This window comes from Dipodomys ordii, unplaced genomic scaffold (assembly GCF_000151885.1).
Source record: "Dipodomys ordii isolate 6190 unplaced genomic scaffold, Dord_2.0 Scaffold171, whole genome shotgun sequence".
NCBI classification, from domain to species: Eukaryota; Metazoa; Chordata; class Mammalia; order Rodentia; family Heteromyidae; genus Dipodomys; species Dipodomys ordii.
The window spans coordinates 1,417,680-1,436,701 of NW_012267387.1; the positions used below are offsets into that span (position 1 = coordinate 1,417,680).

Here is a 19,022-nt window from a genome sequence, read left to right on the forward strand (position 1 = left end):
TCCCCCTCCCCTCAGGCTGGCAGAAGGGGTACAATCACAGGCTGGTCTCATCTGAGGTCAGAGTATAGCATCCTACTCTTCCTGAGTTGGGGAGGGGCAGTATTGACTTTGTCAGCCATTGCTGTCGGGTTCTTTCCAGTTCTAGAATTAACATTGTTGGGCAGCCTCAGAGCTCTGGGGCCCATCGAGGCTCCTCTCTACTAGAGTAGCTGCAACCGTACTTGTAGCCGCAATGCCTGGCCTACTGGTCCTGGCCAGACACCCTGGGGCCCTGGCACGCTCACTACCTCCAGCTGGTACATCCCAGGCTGGGGCCTCCGGCGCCCCAATTGCAGGTAACTGAGGATTCCCTGGTGCTGCATGCGGAAGAAACCTTGCTGGTTGCCATGGGAGATGATGTAGCGAACCCGCCCTGCCAGCCCCTCCAAAGCTGGCTGCAGCCCCAGAATATGCTGGGCCTGGCCCAGGCGGGAGAGATTCAGGCTCAAGGTCAGATGGACTTCTGTGTCAAAGGTGGCTAAGCTGACCTGGGGAAGAAAGACCAGGTTAGTAAACGGGCAGGTGGTAGGTACCAGGGGTCATGGCTTAAGGGGAGATCTGTAGCCCATCTCTAAGGCACAGGCAGGGTCCCTGATGCAGTTTCTTCTGAACTTCTTTTGTCTAGCATTCTATCCACAAGGCCAAGATTAGTTTAGGGTGAAGGTATAAGGGCACAAGGCTGAGGCCAGTTCTCGTCAGTAGGTCTGGGCCCCAACCCCCTGCCATTCTGCACTCAAGAAATCAAAGTTTTGTCTTAAGCGACCCAGATAAGAAGTCAGGAAGACAGCATGGGGCCCCACAGCCCAGCATAGCTGGTGTTAGGACCAAAAACCTTTCTGCAAACCCTCCCTTCTCAAAGAAGGCCAGCACTGACAGAGAGATTAAACAGGCCACCCAGCTGGGCCAGAAAGAAGAAAGCTAGGGCTAGACACCAGAAGAGCCACCCGCTTGCTAGCTTCCGCTGCTGTATGTGGCTTCCTGTATCTGGCTCTCTTTGAGAACCCCCTATGTGTAGATGACAAACCCTTCTTTATCTGAACAGCCTTCATGGTCCTGGCAGCTAGACAATGCCCTCAGTAAGCCAGTGGAGGCTCAATCAATGGCAGGCTACCCCGAGTTGAGTGACATATCCGATCCCACAGAAGGTTATCTGTGTTTTCTTCTCTTCTGCTCTGCTCTGAGCTGTTTGTTCTCTCTCATTTGCATGCAGTGGAGGACTGTGCTGTTGTATTAACGCAAAACTAGTTCTTTTTCCCAGCCACTGGCCCTGGGAATCTCAGCCCTTTTTCCTGAAGTGTGGCTCAGATATATGCTCTAACTGACACCTGCTGGCCGCCACGGGTATTGCAGGGAAAGGCTAAAAAGTTTTTCCCAGCATGGGGCAGAAAAAATTACAAAATTGTGTAATGTATTCACATTTAGTTAGACACTGAATTACCTCAGGCCCACAATGCCATTTCCACTCTGGATTTATTTTTCTCTGTAATACTTATCATGGATCACATTTATCATGTATTATAAATGTGATATTTAACTGATTGTCTGTCCCTTTCAAAATATCAGCTCCAAGAGGGCAGAAACATTTTCCTTGTTTTCCTGAACATCAGCCTAGCCAGGATATGCTTGAATCAGCACAGGAGTGAGGTTAGGTGCCAGAGAGAATCCCTAAAGGTATATACCAGGGCTGAGAAGTATAAGAAGACCTGGGCAGGCACCATGACACGAAGAACAAGCTGGGATGTGGATCTAGTGCCTGCCTAGCTTTCTTTTTCTTCCTTCCTTCCTTTTCTATATCTGCCCCTTCCTCCCCTTTCCTTTCTTCGTTTGAAGACCACAGCCTCCTTTCCACGCTTGGGCAGTCACCTGGCTTCCCTCCGCCCACCTACAACCCCGTTGTACCTGGTGGTGACGAGGGCTGCGCTGTGGCCGGTCCTGAGGGGAGAGGCTGTTGATGCTGCATTCATAGCAGGTTTCAGATGAAAGTGCCTTGTTCTCATATGAGCTTTCCTGGGGTTCATGGCCGAAGCCCAGGCTGGAGACACAATGCCTGAGTAGATGGTAGGGGAGGAGCATCAGGGACAGGCTGGTGATAGCTCTCCAGCTATACCATATCAGCCCTCTCTCCCCATTCTGAGCCACAGGAATATGTGCCCTTATGTGTTAGTATGGCTCTGGAGGCATAGGTGTGTGTGTGTATGTGTGTGTGTGTTCTTTGGCTTACCTGGGCATCAGTGTGAGCACACATTCTCACACTGGATAGAGGAGTATTCTCAGGAATGGGTGCACACCTGGAGGACTGTGTGCTGGCCTACATGTGCCCAATGGGATGTATGAATCTATATGCATGTGCTCCAGATGTGAGCACAGCCAGTCATGCAAACTCATGGATTCCACCTCCTTTTATTCAGCCACCCAGGCCCTGGAAATGTGGCTACTGTGTGCTATGTAGTTAGATTTCCAACGGTTTCAAGTGTACTGAACTGTTTATAGACATTTTTGTTTACCTTGGGACCTGTCTAAATGTGGGTGTGCACCAGTATCAGTACCCTGTGTGTCCTGCTTTCCATGCACAACTGTAACACCTGCACACACATGCAGAGGGAGCTTATCTGGTAGATTCTCAACCCATGTATGTGCTCCTGTGTGCCTATCACTTGAAGGGAATGAAGCTTGTGCCCACATTGCCCCTGCCCCACCCCACTCAAACCTCTTACCCCTGCCCAGCCCGGAAGTATCCTTGGGGACAGCCGCATAGGAAGCCACCAGCTGTGTTAGCACAGCCATAGCTGCAGGGGCTGCCTTGTCCAGCACATTCGTCCACATCCTGGCAGCCCCCAAGGGCCTGGTTGAAGTCGAAGCCAGAAGGACAGACACAGTGGAAGCCACCAGGTGTGTTGTGGCAGGAGGCACTGCCACAGGCCATAGGTAATAATGCACACTCATTTTCATCTGCGGACAGGGAGGACAGAAAGAAGCTTTGGACTCTTTACTGCACCCAGGGCAGACAATACTAATTTATAACAGCTTTCTTTGACTATGTAAAGCAGGAGCTTTTAAACTGTATCAGTCTTTCTTCATCCCCTGCCTATTATTTATTCTCCCTCATGTCCCACAGCCCCTCCTCCAACATCCCGCCTATCAAACTGTGACCATTAAAAATAGGACTCCAAGATACTTTGAAATGTCCACCAAGGGGCAAAATGGTCCTTAGTTGAAAATACAATGTAAGGTCTAATGAATGTTCACTGTCTGACTACACTGGACACCCTCTGGGCAGGGATATGACTGTCAGGACCTGGTGTAAGACAAGTTATTGGCAAAGGGCTGGGAAGGAAGGAGTGATCAAGTATGCTGAGGAGAAAAGTTAAGAATAAGGCACTACCAGCAAAGGCTAGTGGCTTGTGCATCCCTGAGATCCTGGAGACAAATGCCTACAGGGTGGTGTGAAGTAGGCAGACTGAGAACATATCTAGAGATCCATCTTTAAGAGACAGGAGGGGTTGGGCACCAGTAGCTCACACCTGTAATCCTGGCTATGGAGGCTGAGATCTGAGGATCATGGTTCAAAGGCAGCCAGGGCAGGAAAGTCCATGAGACTCTTATCTCCAATAAACCACTAGAAAATTGGAAGTGGCACTGTGGCTCAAGCAGTAGAGCACTTGCCTTGAGCTGAAGAGCACAGGGAAAGCACCTAAGCACAGAGTTCAAGCCCTACAACTGGCAGAGAGAGACAGAGACAGAGAGAGAGACAGAGACAGAGAAAGAGACAGACAGACAGAGACAGAGAGAGAAAGAGACAGAGAGAGGAGAGAGAGAGAGAGACAGACAGACAGACAGACAGACAGACAGAGGAGGACAAGGAAGGCAGTGCCTAGGAGGCAGCAGGACTGTGGGTATCCATGCCACAGACCTCAGGAGTGTTTAGTGCTTAGAATGATGGGAGCTGAAGGAGACAGCTGAGAAGAGGTGACAAGCAGGCCTGAGCAATGGGTTCTTGTAAAGGCTGAGGTTGATAGCCAGGCTAGGGAGGACTGTTGGGAGGATGTTGTTAGGGAGGCCTTGGGCAGTGAAAATATTGGGAAGCCTGGGGGACAGAAGACAATAGAACCTCTGTAACAGTTGCAGTAAAGATGTAGCATGCGAGTATTAACTGCCCATTGCCGGACTCATGGCAGACATCATTAATCAACCATACCATTCTTCCTTCTACACACACGACAGATTATCAGTATAATCAACCATACTATTCTGCTGACCCAGTTATAGAGATCACTGATGAATCACACTCTTCTTCCCACAGTGGACATTAGGAAATCAATCATAATGCTTTTTCTAAAACACCCATGGTAGACATCATCCATTAACCATGTCATTCTTTCCACTGTATCCATGGTAGACATGATAGACATTAGGAACTGACCACACCACATCATTATATTAAGCTCAGAAGATATTCTTTTTTTTTTTTTGTCAGTCGTGGAGCTTGAACTCTGGGCCTGGGTGCCGTCCCTGGGCCTGGGTGCCGTCCCTGTGCTCTTCAGCTCAAGGCGAGTGCTCTACCACTTGAGACACAGAACCACTTCTGGTGGCTAACTGGAGATAAGAGTCTCACAGACTTTCCTGCCCAGGCTGGCTTGGAACTGCGATCCTCAGATCTCAGCCTCCTGAGTAGCTAGGATTATGAGTGTGAGCCACCGGTGCCTGGCTTCACAGCAGATATTCATAATCAAGCACTTCATTCTTTCTTCTACATCCATGGGAGACAGGGAAATCTACCAGACCATTTTTTATTTTTTATTTATGCCACACTCATGGCAGACATCACGGATCAACCACAACATTCTTTCTGCTACATCAATAGCAGCCATCACTAATCACAACACTATTTGCTGTACCCATGGCAAACATCATTAAATCAACTACAGCATTCTATCTATACTGTACCCACATGGCACTCTTTATCAGTAATCCCAGGTATAGTCTCAGAATCTCAACAGAGCCCTCCAGCCACCACTCCTCAGGGAATAGGCATGAACCCTATGCCATGCTTGCTCAGTTGTCCCCCGGACTACCTGACCGTGGGAGATCTTCCATGCTGGCCTACTGACTTTTAGAAAAGCCAGCTTGTTACAACTTTTGGAAGAGAGGCAGTTCTTAGGTGCCTACTCTAGAACTATTTGGGACGTGTCCCCCTTCCTCTCAGCCCCTGCCACTCACCCACATACTGGGCCCACTGGGAGTGCTAGGGGCAATTGCAGCAATACCCCCCCAGCTCATTCTGACAGCCATTGTGACAGCTATGGGGCCCATCACATTCATCTATATCTAAGACAGAGAGAGAAAGAGAGAGAGAGAGAGAGAGACAGAGAGAGAGAGAGGGGAGAGAGAGGGAGAGCACGAGTATGCCTGGATTGGTGATCCTCAGGATTGCCCCCACCCTAGACCCTACTCAAGTCCAGTGCTACCTTCACAGCTGCGGCCAGAGCTGTCCAGGGTGAAGCCTTGGTAGCACTCACAGTGGAAGTTGCCTGGGCTGTTGTGGCAGCGGCCTTGGGTGCCACATGGGCCAGGTTGGGCAGAGCACTCGTCATTGTCTGCAGAGGACAGATGGACAGGTTGCCTGGGGTTAGGGGGATAAGTATGGAGCTTTATGCCCATACTTGGCCCACTATGTTGCTTTGGGTAAGTCATTCACCTCTTACCTCAGCATTCAATTGAGATCTTCCTCCTGCCTCAGCTTCCTGAGTACTGGGGTTATAGGCATGAACTACCACATCTAGTCCTTATTCCCAGGATTGATAGCAAGGCTCTACAAAAATGTTTCTATGATGAGTAAACCTCTTTTTTGTGTGCCAGTACTGGATTTGAACCCAGGTTAGGGCCTGGGTGCTGTCCCTTGCTTTTCTGTTTATAGCTGGTGCTCTACTACATGAGCCACAGCTCCACTTCTGGCTTTTTGGTGATAAATGGAGATAGTCTTATGGGTGCCGGGCGCTGGTGGCTCAGGCCTGTAATCCTAGCTACTCAGGAGGCTGAGATCTGAGGATCGCGGTTCAAAGCCAGCCCGGGCAGGAGAGACTGTGAGACTCCTATCTCCAATAAACCACCAGAAAACCGGAAGTGGTGCTGTAGCTTAAGTGGTAGAGTGCTAGCCTTGAGCTGAAGAGCTGAGGGACAGTGCCCAGGCCCAGAGTTCAGGCCCCACGACTGGACCAAAAAAAAAAAAATAGTACATAGAGATGGCCTTCCCTTACTACCTGTGGACTCAATGGATGGAAAATATTTGGAAAAAAATGCATGTTACTCAATGTGAAGTTTTTTTCTTGTTATGATTCCCTAAGCAATATAGTGTAATAATTATGGACACTGAGTTAGCCATTCTGTCATGGAAATCTAATTTAAAGTACATAGGAAAGGGCTGGGGACATGGCTCAAGCATTGAAGTGTGATCCAAATGGTAGAGCACCTGCTTAAGGCCTTAGTTCAAGTTCTACTAATCTCCCCACCAAAAAAAAAATCTAAAAGATAAAAAATAAAAGTAAGCCAGGCACCAGTGGGTCACACCTGTCATCCTAGCTACTCAGGAGACTGAGATCTGAGGATCGTGGTTCAAAGCTAGCCCAGGGAAGGAAAGTCCTTGAGACTCTGATCTCCAATTAACCAACAGAAAACTGGAAATGGTGCTGTGGCTCACGTAGTAGAGTTCTAGCCTTGAACTGAAGTGCTCAGGGATAGTGCCCAGGCCTAGAGTTCAAGCCCCACAACCGACAAAAATAAATAAATAAAAATAAAATAAAAGTAGGGCAGAGGAGTGGCTCAAGGAGGCCAGTGCTGTTGTAGCAAGTCTGCTGAGTCTAAACTCCAGGACTGCCTAAGTCAAAATATTTAAACCAAGCAAATCAAGACTAATAAAAGTATAATATAATAAAATTAATAATAAAAATAATAAAGACTAAATAAAAGTATATAGGAAGAGTCTGACATAACAAATACAGTACCATTTTATAGAAAGGGCTTGAGAGCAGCCCCAGATTTTGATGATTGAGGTAGGGGTGCCTTAGAACAAATTCCCCCTGATGAAGAGGGATGAACATGGATGGGCTTGGCTTTGCTGGGCACACTGTCATAGTCACAGGGAGCCAGTGCAGCCTTCCTATCACAAAAGTAGCTCCTTCACAACTGCTGTGAGTAAACAAACAGGTGTGTAAACAAATAGGTGTATCAGCAAAGCAAAATCTTTGTGCCAATAAAACTTTATTTAAAAAAAAGCAAGAGCCAACTCATGCCTGGGGTTGGATAAACACCTATCCTAGATAAACATTTGCTCCACAATGTAACTAAAAAATAAAACTGCAAGAACTAAAAATAATAGGGGGAAATGAGAGCGGGGATGTGGCTGAACAGAGGGAGAAGCCAAGAAATCTTTGCTTCTGTCGCCCCCCACCCCCACATTTTCTGTTACGTTAAAATGTGGGCCCACTTTGCTCACAGCTGCTGCTCTACTACTTAAGCCATGCCTCCAGCAAGGGTACCATTTTGTAAATGAAAACCAAGGTTTGCGAACCTGGAAGGCTCCAGGGAGGAGGGAACAGAGAGCTATTTGTAGGGATCTGGCTAGGGGCAGGGTGGGGCTCACCCACACAGGCAGTGGCAGCAGCATCTGGTGTGTATCCAGCTTGGCAGTGGCAGTGGAAAGAGCCAACGGTGTTAATGCACTCGCCATGGAAACACAGGTGAGTAAGCACACGGCACTCATCCACATCTGGGGACAAGCAGAGCAGTGCTGGTTGGCTATGCTTTGTCACCCAGCCATGCCTCCTTCCTTCTGCCCACCAGCCCTCTCCCCAGAGGCAAGCCCAGTCTCCTTCTCTGCCCTGGACTCCTGAACTCAGGTTGCAGGTTGTACCTGAGCCAGCAGGATGCGCTGTTGAAACTCCTTCTACTGCACACATAGACACACACATTCTAGCCTTACCCATAATGTCTCTTGAGCCCACATTAATATGTATGCAATGTATGTAAGTACACATAACATGTCACATGAGAACCCCATCCACCAACAGGGCTGCAGGACTGCACCTCAGGCTCCACTTTCCCCAGGCCTTGCCATGTCACCGCTGGCCACTTGGGATAACCTGTCACCCTCATGGACACACTCAGTGTGACTAATGCTCACTCATGGCTACATACATACAGTCTTGCACCTACCCTTCCATGCTAGCTAGAATCCAGAACACACCTGCGGACTCATTCTGTAGACCAGGGACAGGTGCTGCTAATCCAACCTACCTGCTCAGAACCTACTCCGGCCTGTAGTCTCTAGCACACATAAACAAGAACGCACATACAGACAATGCATGCCAACTCCTGGAAAACTCACACCAACTCACATGTACTCATTAACAAGTGTATACATTGCCAGTGCCTGTGGCTCACACATGTTATCCCAGCTACTGAGGGACTGACATCTGAGGATCATGATTTGAAGCCAACACAGGCAGGAAAGTCCTTGAGACTCTTATCTCCAATGAAAATACCAAAAAAACTGGAAGAAGAGATGTGGCTGAAGTGATAAGAGTGCTAACCTTGAGCAAAAGAAACTTGGGGACAGTGCCCAGGCCCTGAGTTCAAGTCTCCAGACCAGCACCAAAACCAAAACAAGGGTATAGAGAACACACAATCATCTCACACACACATACACCTGCACACACAGAAAATGAACACTGGCTCAGTGCTTTGATGTGCTCACAGTCACACACAGGCTTATGAGTCAACGTATGTAAAAGGGACACACCCCACCTCCTGTGCTCACTAGCATTCACAAACACGTGTGCATGTGTGTACACGTGCACACACACACACAATTAGTAAGCTTGCACACAGAGCCCAGGAACCCACACTGACAGCTTGTACACATAAACACACTCACTAGCTCACACAGCTGCTTGACTCCCTAGAGTATGTGCATGTGTGCACACAGCATACTAGCCACAAAGATGCATACACATATACACACACACCACTGCCACACGACATCACACTTGGTACCAAAGATACCTACCTCGTCCCTCGGTGGTGTAGCCTGAGCCATGGGGGCACAGCTTCCAGAAAGTGGAGGTGCCACGCAGGGGGCAGGGCTCGCACTGAGGCCCCCAGCCCCGACCACCCCCGCAGCAGCACACAGCCCAGGGTACGGTCTCATCGCTGCCTGACCGAACCTGGCACACAGCCTGTAGCACCTCGGTGAAGCAGAGCCCCTGCCGAGTGTCTGCAGGAACAGGTAAGAATAGTGGGTGGAGACCTCTGCAGATCTGGACCCCATCCTGGGGGACTGGGCAGCTAGGCATGTCTGCACAGGGTGAAATCTTCTAAGTCACTGTTATTGGTCATAGGAACACCCTCAGCGGGCTGGACAAAAGCCACAGACTCACCCAGATATCAGTAATTCCCTTGGGGTCAAAGGTCAGCATCCTTTGGCCACAGTGAGAATGGAGGACAGCCAAGGGGCAGAAGGGACTCCAGAGAACATCAGGGTGGGGGCAAGAGGTAATGATGAGCTGGACAGAACAGCAGACAGGGCAGGAAAATGGCATCCAGCTGAGGATCAGTGGCTCATGCCTGTGATCCTAGCTATTCAGAAGGCTGAGATCTGAGGAGGTTCAAAGACAGCCTAGGAACATAGTCTGAGATTTTATTATTATTATTTTTTTGCTGGGCCCTGAGCTCTGGGCCTGGGGGCTGTCCCTCAGCTCTTCAGCTCAAGGCTAGTGCTCTACCACTTAAGCCACAGCGCCACTTCCGGCTTTTTTTTTTTTTTTTTTTGCTTATGTGGTGCTGAGGAATCGAGCCCAGGACTTCATGCATGCAAGGTGAGCCCTCTACCACTGAGCCACCTTCCCAGCCCTCTGTGAGACATTTTTTTAAACTCCAGCTAATGACCAAAAAGCCAGAAGTAGGGCTGTGGCTCAAGAGGTAATGCACAAGCCTTGAACAAAAAAGTTGAGGGATAGCTCCCAGGCTGAGTTCAGGCTGGCACGCACACAAAAAGAACAATGACATCCAGACACGGGCAGGCAATGCAGAGGGCCCAATGCAGACTGAATGGTGAAGCAAGTGAAAGGAAGCTGGCTTGGGCACCCCAACACTGGGCTGGGACTTAGGGGACAAGAAACTGAGTTTGCTCTGGGGTGAGCTACATTGTGGGGTTGAGATTTTGGGTGGACACTGTACTGAGGGAAGAGAGAAGAATGTGGGGATAGACAGGGACAGACAGGTCACCAGGACAGTGGTACCTGCAGCTCATTGGCAAGGCTCAGTTCCCCAGAAGTGGGAAAGCAGAGGACAGCCAGATCTGAGTAAGTTTCTACCATGAAAAGGGCAATGGGAGACAGGCAGGGGGAAGAGAGGGCTCATCCAGGGTGTTCTGTTGTCAGGACATATTTGTGTGTGATGTTCAGGTTTGGCACAGAACATCTCCTGCATGCCTTCTGGTGTTCCCAACCCTGGTCCTGTCCCTACCTCATGGATCACCCAGGTGTTGGGGGGGACAGGCAGTGGGAGGCAGCAGCCAACCAACATACATGTCTCCACATTTACCTTGGCACTCAGTGAGGGCAGGGCTGGGCTGGAAACCCTGGTCACATTCACAGTGGAAGCTGCCCATCGTGTTAATGCAGCGGCCGGGGGCACAGAGGCTGGGCTGCTCCTGGCATTCATCCTCATCTAAGGTGGGAGGGATGAAGCAGGTCAGAAGGGGAGGCAGAGCCCCTCTGCCATCCTCTCTAAACCCTGAACAGTCTCCCCGCTTAGGTCTGCCCACAACATCTGTCTTTGAGTTTACTCCCCTAAAGCGAGTTCCCTGCCACCTCAGGAGTGCCTCATACCTGTACAGCCATCTCTAGATCCAGACTGGGGCCTCATTCCTGGAGGACAGACACATGCAAAGGTGCCGATGGCATTCTTGCACAGCATGCTTTGAGTGTGGCAATCCTGCAGGCCCTCTGCACACTCATCTATATCTTTGGAGGACCAGAGACAAGTGTCAGTCAAGGCCTGATACCCTATAGCCTGGTCCCAGAAGGAAAGGAACTAGACCATTTACCCCCCACTCCCTGTCACTGACACCTTAGTGGGACCACAGGGAAGTCCCTGCTGTGCTGCATGAAGCCTGTCCTTGCAGGAGAACATTGCCAGTCCCTGGCCATTCTAAGGGGCTGAGCTGCACCCCAAACCCACCTCCCCTGCCCACATTAGGATATGTGATTCTGCCAGGCCTTCCCCTTGGTCTCCAGAACAGCTCTTGGTGGGGGCGGGGAGGGCAAGGCCCAGGCTGAGAGTCTTTCGCCCTGACACTAAGGGCAAATGTCAAAGTGACCTCCCTCCTCCATTGTGACAGTTTAAAAAAAAAAGTCAAGATATGATCACATGTTCTTCAAGAGGCATGCCCTGCCCCTGCTGTCCTGCTGGACTCTGGGCCCAGGGGGATGTTGGACCATGTGCATACAATATAGTCAATAAAATTATGTAGTTGTGTTTTAGTGGCTCACAACTGTAGTACTAGCTACTTGGGAGGCTGAGATCTGAGGACTGAGTTTCCAAACTAGCCTGGGCAGGAAAGTCCATGACACTCATCTCCAATTAAATACCAAAAAAGAAACAGAAGGAAGCTGTAGCTCATTTGGTAGAGCAAGCCTTGGGCAAAAATGCTAGGGGCACTGCCCAGGCCCCGAGTTCAAGCCCCAGGACTGACCAAAAAAAAAAAGGTGTCTCCCAAAATCTCATGTGTTATAGGGACTGTGAAGGTGGCTTAGTCGTAGAGTGCTTGCCTTGCATTCATGAGGCCCTGTATTCGATTCCTCAGTACCACATAAGCAGAAAAAGCCAGAAGTGGTGCTGTGACTCAAGTGGTAGAGCTCTAGCCTTGAGCTGAAGAGCAGAGAGACAGCTCCCAGGCCCAGAGTTCAGGCCCAACAACCAATCAAAAAAAAAAAAAAAAGCTCAAAAGTGTTGAAAATCAAATTCCCAGGGCTACCAGGTACTGGTGACTCACTCCCGTAATCCTAGCTAATCTGGAGGCTGAGATCTGGGGATGGCAGTTTAAGGCCAGCGGGTGAGACTCTTATCTCCAATAAGCTATTCAAAAAAACAAACAGGAAGTAGCTCTGTAGATCAAGTGGTAGAGTGATAAGGACTAGATGAGGTCAAGAGTTTGGGGCCTAACGTTAGTAGCTTTAAAAAAAAATACATTCAGTACTGAGGATTGAACTCAGGGCCTCAGCTTGCTAGGTAAGCCTTCTTCTACCTTACTACACCCCAGTCCTTTTGAAATGTATTCTTCAGAGTCTTTGCTAACTCTTGCTCAATCTGGCCTTATACCATGATTGCCCTTTGTCCTATAACTAACTCAGGGGTCTTCAGGTTCCCCACATACAATGAGGACTACCAGGATGGGGAGTCCTGGGGGCTCTGCCCTTCGTTGGCCTGTGCAGACCCTACCTCTGCATGTAGCCCTATCCTCCCGCAGGGCGTAGCCAGCTGGGCAGGTGCACAGGTAGGAGCCCTCTATGTTGAGACAGCGGAAGGCACAGAGCAGAGGGTTCAGGGAACATTCATCAATGTCTGTGGAGGCCAGGACAGATGGCATAGCTAATCAGGGTCTGCCCACAGGACCCCTATTCTTTCCTCCAGGCCAGTCTCCCCTACTTCCCCCGCAGGTGTCCCCATCACCCAACTGCACTGGGCAAGCAGCAGCCTACCCTCACAGATTGTCATGGGACCAGGCTCAAAGCCATCAGCACAGGCACACTCGAAGCCTCCGATGACATTGGTACAAGTGCCTTCCCCACAAGGGTGACCAAGGGAGCATTCATCTGTGTCTGGTGGATAAAAGAGTGATCAGTGCCTGCAAAGACCATGCTCCCTGCTGCCTGCCACAGACTGGACAGGGCTGCAGGCTCTGCCTACCAAGCTGGCATGAGTGAATGAATGATGAATGAGTAGAGTCAACAGCAGGCAGGTAAGTGAATGAGTATGAGTGAGCCAGGGAGTAAAAGCATAAATAAAATTAATGAATGAGAATGGAGTAAATTAATGAATGAGTGGAAGATTGAAAGACTTAATGAGTACATGAATGGATGAACAGTGGAATGAATGAATGACTAGGTGAATAAGTGAGAGACATTTAGCAAATAAGTAGGTGAACAAGTGTGTGAGTTATTGAGTATATAAATGAATGAATGAGAGTGCCAGTGAAGGAGTTAATGAATAAGTAGGTTAAAGAGTGAATGGTGAATGGCAAATGGGTAGTGAATGAATCAATGAATAGGTGATCAACTGATGAATGAAGAAGCTAGGTGGCAAATAAGGGAATAAATGAATTGGTAGAGTAATTGAATGAGTGACTGAATGAACAAGTGAATATCTGAACGAATGAGCAAGGACACAGATTGGGAAAGAATGAGTGAAGTTCAGGGAGAGGATGAGTGAAGCAAGAAGGTAATAGAGGCCAGGGCAGGACGGACTGGTCACACACCCACGCAGCTGATGCCAGTGAAGTCCAGGCTGTAGCCGAAGGAACACTCGCAGCGGAAGGAACCATCCGTGTTGACACAGAGGCCATTGGCGCAGATGCCAGGGTTCTCTGCACACTCGTTCACATCTGCAGGCAGTAGTTGTTGAGACAAGGTACTGGCCACTGTGAGGGCCTCATAGCCACCTGTAGGTTGGGAGGGAGCCTGAGACTTGGGTCTAGACAGAGCTGAGGGGCTCCTAGTGGGTGATGGACTCACCTTCTCTGGAGTCATCGGGGCCTGGCACTGCTCCATGGCCAAAGGGACACAGCTCCTGGAAAGCAGCTGGACAGGAAAGGAAGTGAGTTACTGTCAGGACTCAGTGAGGTCTCCAAGATCCCGAAATGGTAAGGAAGAATGCAGGAAGAAAGGAGCACAGGTGGCTAGAGAAGTGATCAGGGCAGGACGGGCACTAACCACTGCCCTCCTGGGGACACAGCTCACAGGGGTCACCCCAGCCCTCCCCAGGCCTCTTGCTGCAGCAGCATCGGGTCTTGGTGTTGTTGAATGCTTTGGGCACCAGGCACTTTCCAGCCTCAAAACGGGTGAAGCAGAAACTCTGTCGTGTGTCTGTGGGGTGGGAGGTAAGGAGCTCTATTAAGATGATTAAATGCCCACAGCTGTGTGCATTTGCTCTGCTTTCCTCCACCCCTCCACCCCAGGTAAAGGGGCAGTGCTGGTCCTACTAGCAGCCAATCACTAACTATCCATACCCCAGGGAATGGTGATTGCCTCCAGAAATGAACACATAACCCACACTGGGCCAATGAAGATCATCCCTGGGACTTTGGATAGAAAGATGGGAATCCCTTCTTTTCTGTTGTGAGGTACCCCTGTGCCAGGAAGAATGGCCCAATTCGGCCAGTTACTCTTCAACCAGAAAAGCCCCTATCTAGAGAGACAAAAAGAAAGCCACTGATTCCAGAGAGCTTGAGGACTCAGGATTTCGGGCTTCAAACCCTCAAACATTAGGTCCCTTGGACTCCCACCAAATTGAAAGTGCTCACGGTCAGGCTGGGACATGGCTTCTAGTGAGCCCAGATCCCCAGAAAGATGTTAGTTGAGTAGAACTGCAAGCTGTATTTCAGCCTGAGAGAAAAGGCTGGCTCAAGTTGGTTGAAGCTAACCCATGCTGGCCGAGGCTAGCCCAACAGAGAGGAAGTTATCCAGTGGCCTCAGCTAGCTTGGACTGACCAAAACCTACTCAGTGAGGGCAGCCAATTATTACAGAACAACCTAAGCTCAAGGGACCAGGCTAGCCCAGAATAGACAAGCTAGCCCTCTGTAGAAGTGGCTTGTCTGGCCAGAGTTTCAAGAATACAGAGCCCCCAATTCTGGGTGATCTGATCCTTCCTCAACATACACCCCTACTCCCTTCTCTAAGCCAAGCATACATACATATATATATATATATATATATATATATATACACACACACACACACACACACACACCCTGGACCCAGACTTACCAAAGCAACGGTGCCCATTTTCAGAAGGGACAAAGCCAGGTGGGCAGAGGCATGTGAAGCTCCCAGGACTGTTGATACAGGTCCCAAAGGGGCAGATGTTGGGTTCTTCCAAGCATTCATCGATATCTGGAGGGGCAAAGACAGATCTGGGACTGAGTTAGGCATGGGTGGCTCATACCTATAATCCTGAGGACCAAAATTCAAAGCCAGCCTGGGCAGGGAAGTCCATGAAATTCTTATCTACAACTACCAGAAAGTCAAAAGTGGAGCTGTGGCTCAAGTGGCAGAGTGCTAGCCTTGAGCAAAACAGTTCACAGACAATACTCAGGCCCTGAATTAAAGCCTCGGTACCAGCATATGTATGTGAACACACATGTGGTAACACACAGGCACAGGAGTTGGGATTGTACAAGTAAGACTCCCACCCTAGGGGAAGGATTTGGCTATTGGGAGGTATAGATGGGGTAGAGGTCCATTTCTCACATACCTAGGGGCTGAAGTGGGTAGAGTACCTGAGGATTTAACATGATCCCAAACTCCCATTGTCTTTTTGAGGGGTGAGCAGTACTAGGGTTTGAACTCAGAGCCTTGCACTTGCTGGACAGGTGCTCCATCACTAGATTCACACCTCCAGCCCATCTTGCTTTGTTTTTTGAATATGGTCTAACTGGGCCAGTTGGACTGCAATCCTATTTACTCTTCTTGCATAGGTGGTGCACCACCACTCCCAGCTTTTTTATTACTGCCTAGGCTAGGCTCAAACTTGGTTCTTCCCAATCTCAGCCTCCCAATTAAATTTCAAAGATCATCTTTAGAGACTTAAAACTGTGCAAGTCTAATTGAGACTGGATAAACTTAGCCATTACTAGACAGAGTCCATTCATGTTGTACCAGTCTATCCCAGATAGAATAAGCCAAAAAGGGACCAGGCTAAACTGGTCTAAACTAGTTATGTCCAAGAGAGGCCATTTTTCAAGCCAGACTGATCCAGAGTGGCCCAGATCAAGGCTAGCCCAAATGCAAGATTAGACTAGATGGGGGGTGGGGGGAAGATCAGGTGGGGGGAGAGGGGAGTATGGGAAGGGATGGGAAGGGGAAACAAAGAGGAGGCAACAATGCTTGGTAAGAAATATACTCATTATCTTGCCCATGTAATTGTAAATCCTCTGTATGGTATTCTCATAAAAATAATAAAAAAGAAAAGATTAGACCAGCGGTCATGAGATCAGTTCACTCCAGGTTAGTCTAGACTGTATGAGGCTAGCTCATCTACTTAGATCAGACTGGCCCAAGTTAGCCTATACTGTATAAGTCTAGCCCTATGAAAGAACCAGTGAAGGTCAAGTCAGGCCAATCTAGCTTAGTTACCCCTGTGGGTGATTACACCAGGGAAGATCATGGTCAATTACTGAGTGAGAAGAGCCTGTGTCCATTTTATAGGGCCCACAAATTCTGTGGGAGACCTGGAGAGAAAATCTGTAGTCAATAATCTAAAAGCAACTATAACAGTGCCACCAACATATGTAGCCATGCTTCGTGCTGGGCTTGTAAGCTGACGAGGAGACAGAGGCCCAGAGGTACCTCCCTGCTCCCAAGGCTGGGACATGAAACTGGACACTCACCCACACAATGCTCCCTCTGCACTTGGAACCCCAGGGGGCAGCTGCAGCGGAAGGAGCCCTCAAGGTTCTGGCAGACGCCTGGCAGGCAGGATTCTGAAAGGGTCACACATTCGTTGGTGTCTGTTGGGGAAAACAAAGAGGGAACCCCAGTGTGAGAGAGGAGGTGGAGGGCTCACCTGGGGCTGGGGCCAATGTCTGGTGGTCACTGCATGATGGCTCAGGGTCCTGTGATAAGCCCTCTCTCCCAATACCAATTTGGGGTCCAGTTTGAGCATCAAGGGAGTGATTATCTGGTGAGTTAAAGGTGGAGAATGAAGAGTCCAGAGGGCAAGGGGGAGCAAGAAGCCTTCCAAGATTTCTGTGGCATCCACTTAGCAAATCTATTCTTTGTCTCAGAAGACTTACATCTCTCAGACAGTCTCACCCTAACCTGCACACCCTATGAAACTGTGATGTGCAAGGGTTTTTGTTTTTATTATTATTATACCTTAAAATAAATGCACACAGGTATCAGATAAAACCAGGCCCACTCAAAAGTGCCATCTGCAAGTGACTGTGGCTTGAGGTCTGGCTGAAATGACTCAAAACACCATTGGGAGACTTACCCACACAATTCCTCCCATCGGCTGTGAGTTCGAAGCCATCCTGGCAGATACAGAGGAAGGAGCCAGCTATGTTGAGGCACTGGCCAAACTGGCACACCTGCCCCACCAAGATGGTACACTCATCAGTATCTGCAGTGAGGAAATGGGCAGGTAGTCAGTCATGGAGCCTAAGAACATTGAGCCTCCCATGAGCTGATGGTACAGACTTCAGTTAAGCAAGCACTCCTATACAACTCTACATATTAATCATCCTATTATTGTATGAGGTAGATACTATTATTTTCTAATATAAAACCATATGGTGCTATGAATATGCCACTAAGTGCTCTTAACTGCATCCCAGATAATTACTTTCCTTTTTTTCTTTGTACTAGGGCTGGCACCTGAACTCAGGGCCTGGGTACTGTCTCTTGAGATATTTCACTCAAGGCTAGCACTCTACTACTTGGCCCACAGCTCCACTTCTGGCTTCTGGTGGTTAACTGGAGGTAGGAATCTTAAGGATTTTCCTGCTAGGGCTGGCTTCAAACCTCAATCCTCAGATGTCAGCCTCTGAGTAGGAAGGATTACTGGTCTGAGCCACCAATGCTCGTCAGATGTATCTGCTATTCAAGAGGACACAGAGGCCTGTCCCCTAACCCTGCAAGTTCACCCACACAGTCCCCCATTGTGTGAAGCTGCAAAGCCTGGAAAGCAGAGGCAGTTATAGGAGCCAATGGTATTCTTGCAGGTTCCATTCCCATATGGCCACCAGTCACATTCATCAAGGTCTGACAGAGCCAAACACACCAACCCACTCAATGCACCCAAGGGAAGTGCACTGGTGGTTTGGGGAGAGGACCCAGTCGACCCAGCCTGTCTCCCAGCACCATACCTGGTTCAGATGGCTGGACAGTGACCCTTAGATGGGGTATCTGGCACTACCTATTATTCTCATTTTACAGGTAGGAAAACTGAGGCATGGGGAGACAGATTTAAGATTTAAGAGCCAGGATTCAAATCTGCATCCATTTGTGAATTAGTATAGATAAAAGAGCCATCCCAACCTGGGGGAGATGAAGACCCCAGGCAGAGCCTGTCCTGAGAGGAAGACACAAGAAGGCCTCTCACCCATGCAGAGGGTCTGGTCTGCTGAGGCCCGGAAACCATGGTGACAGAGGAACACGTAGCTGCCCTCCATGTCCACGCAGTCACCATGACCACAGACATTCATGATCTCCTGGCACTCATTCCATCCAGGGATTCAGGCAGCAGAGTATGTCCAAGGGCCACATCACTGTTTCCCCAACCCCCCATGCTACAATGGGGGAGCCTGAGCCTGTCCTGAAGCACCCATGTTTAAGATCCCTCCAGGGTCTCTGGGTTGCCAGACTTGCTCTGCTAGGGTCTGGCCCATCATCCTGGATACCCCACTCACCCACGCAGACTCCTCTGGGCGACAGTGTGAATCCTTGGGCACACTCACAGCGGTAGCTGCCAGGGATGTTGACACAGGATTCTTTCCTCCCACAGGGACTCTCTGTGGTACCACACTCATCCACATCTGTGGGCCAAGCCAGTGAACCAAGTGGATAAGAGAAGCCCACCCTGACAGAACCAGACCCCAAGCTCAGCCCTGAAGATCTCTCTGAAAACATCTAAAACCAGAGCAAGGGTGGTTAGAAGGGATAGAGGACCCCAGGAAGATATTCACTCAGATGGGGAAACAGGTTCAGAG

General features: G+C 49.4%; 1 protein-coding gene across 1 annotated transcript in view; it reads right to left on the minus strand.

The window, feature by feature from the left end:
* Window positions 1-200: 200 nt before the first annotated feature.
* Window positions 201-19,022, minus strand: part of Fbn3 (fibrillin 3) — a 55,936-nt gene continuing 37,114 nt past the window's right edge. The window contains 21 exon segments of the mRNA XM_013033517.1: window positions 201-527; window positions 1,939-2,086; window positions 2,754-2,988; window positions 5,257-5,364; window positions 5,505-5,633; window positions 7,676-7,801; window positions 9,101-9,307; window positions 10,636-10,761; window positions 10,923-11,057; window positions 12,535-12,657; window positions 12,795-12,914; window positions 13,571-13,696; window positions 13,827-13,892; window positions 14,025-14,177; window positions 15,079-15,204; window positions 16,701-16,820; window positions 17,306-17,434; window positions 17,958-17,970; window positions 17,972-18,075; window positions 18,416-18,537; window positions 18,719-18,848. Of these exon segments, the coding sequence (XP_012888971.1) occupies window positions 201-527; window positions 1,939-2,086; window positions 2,754-2,988; window positions 5,257-5,364; window positions 5,505-5,633; window positions 7,676-7,801; window positions 9,101-9,307; window positions 10,636-10,761; window positions 10,923-11,057; window positions 12,535-12,657; window positions 12,795-12,914; window positions 13,571-13,696; window positions 13,827-13,892; window positions 14,025-14,177; window positions 15,079-15,204; window positions 16,701-16,820; window positions 17,306-17,434; window positions 17,958-17,970; window positions 17,972-18,075; window positions 18,416-18,537; window positions 18,719-18,848 (2,873 nt within the window).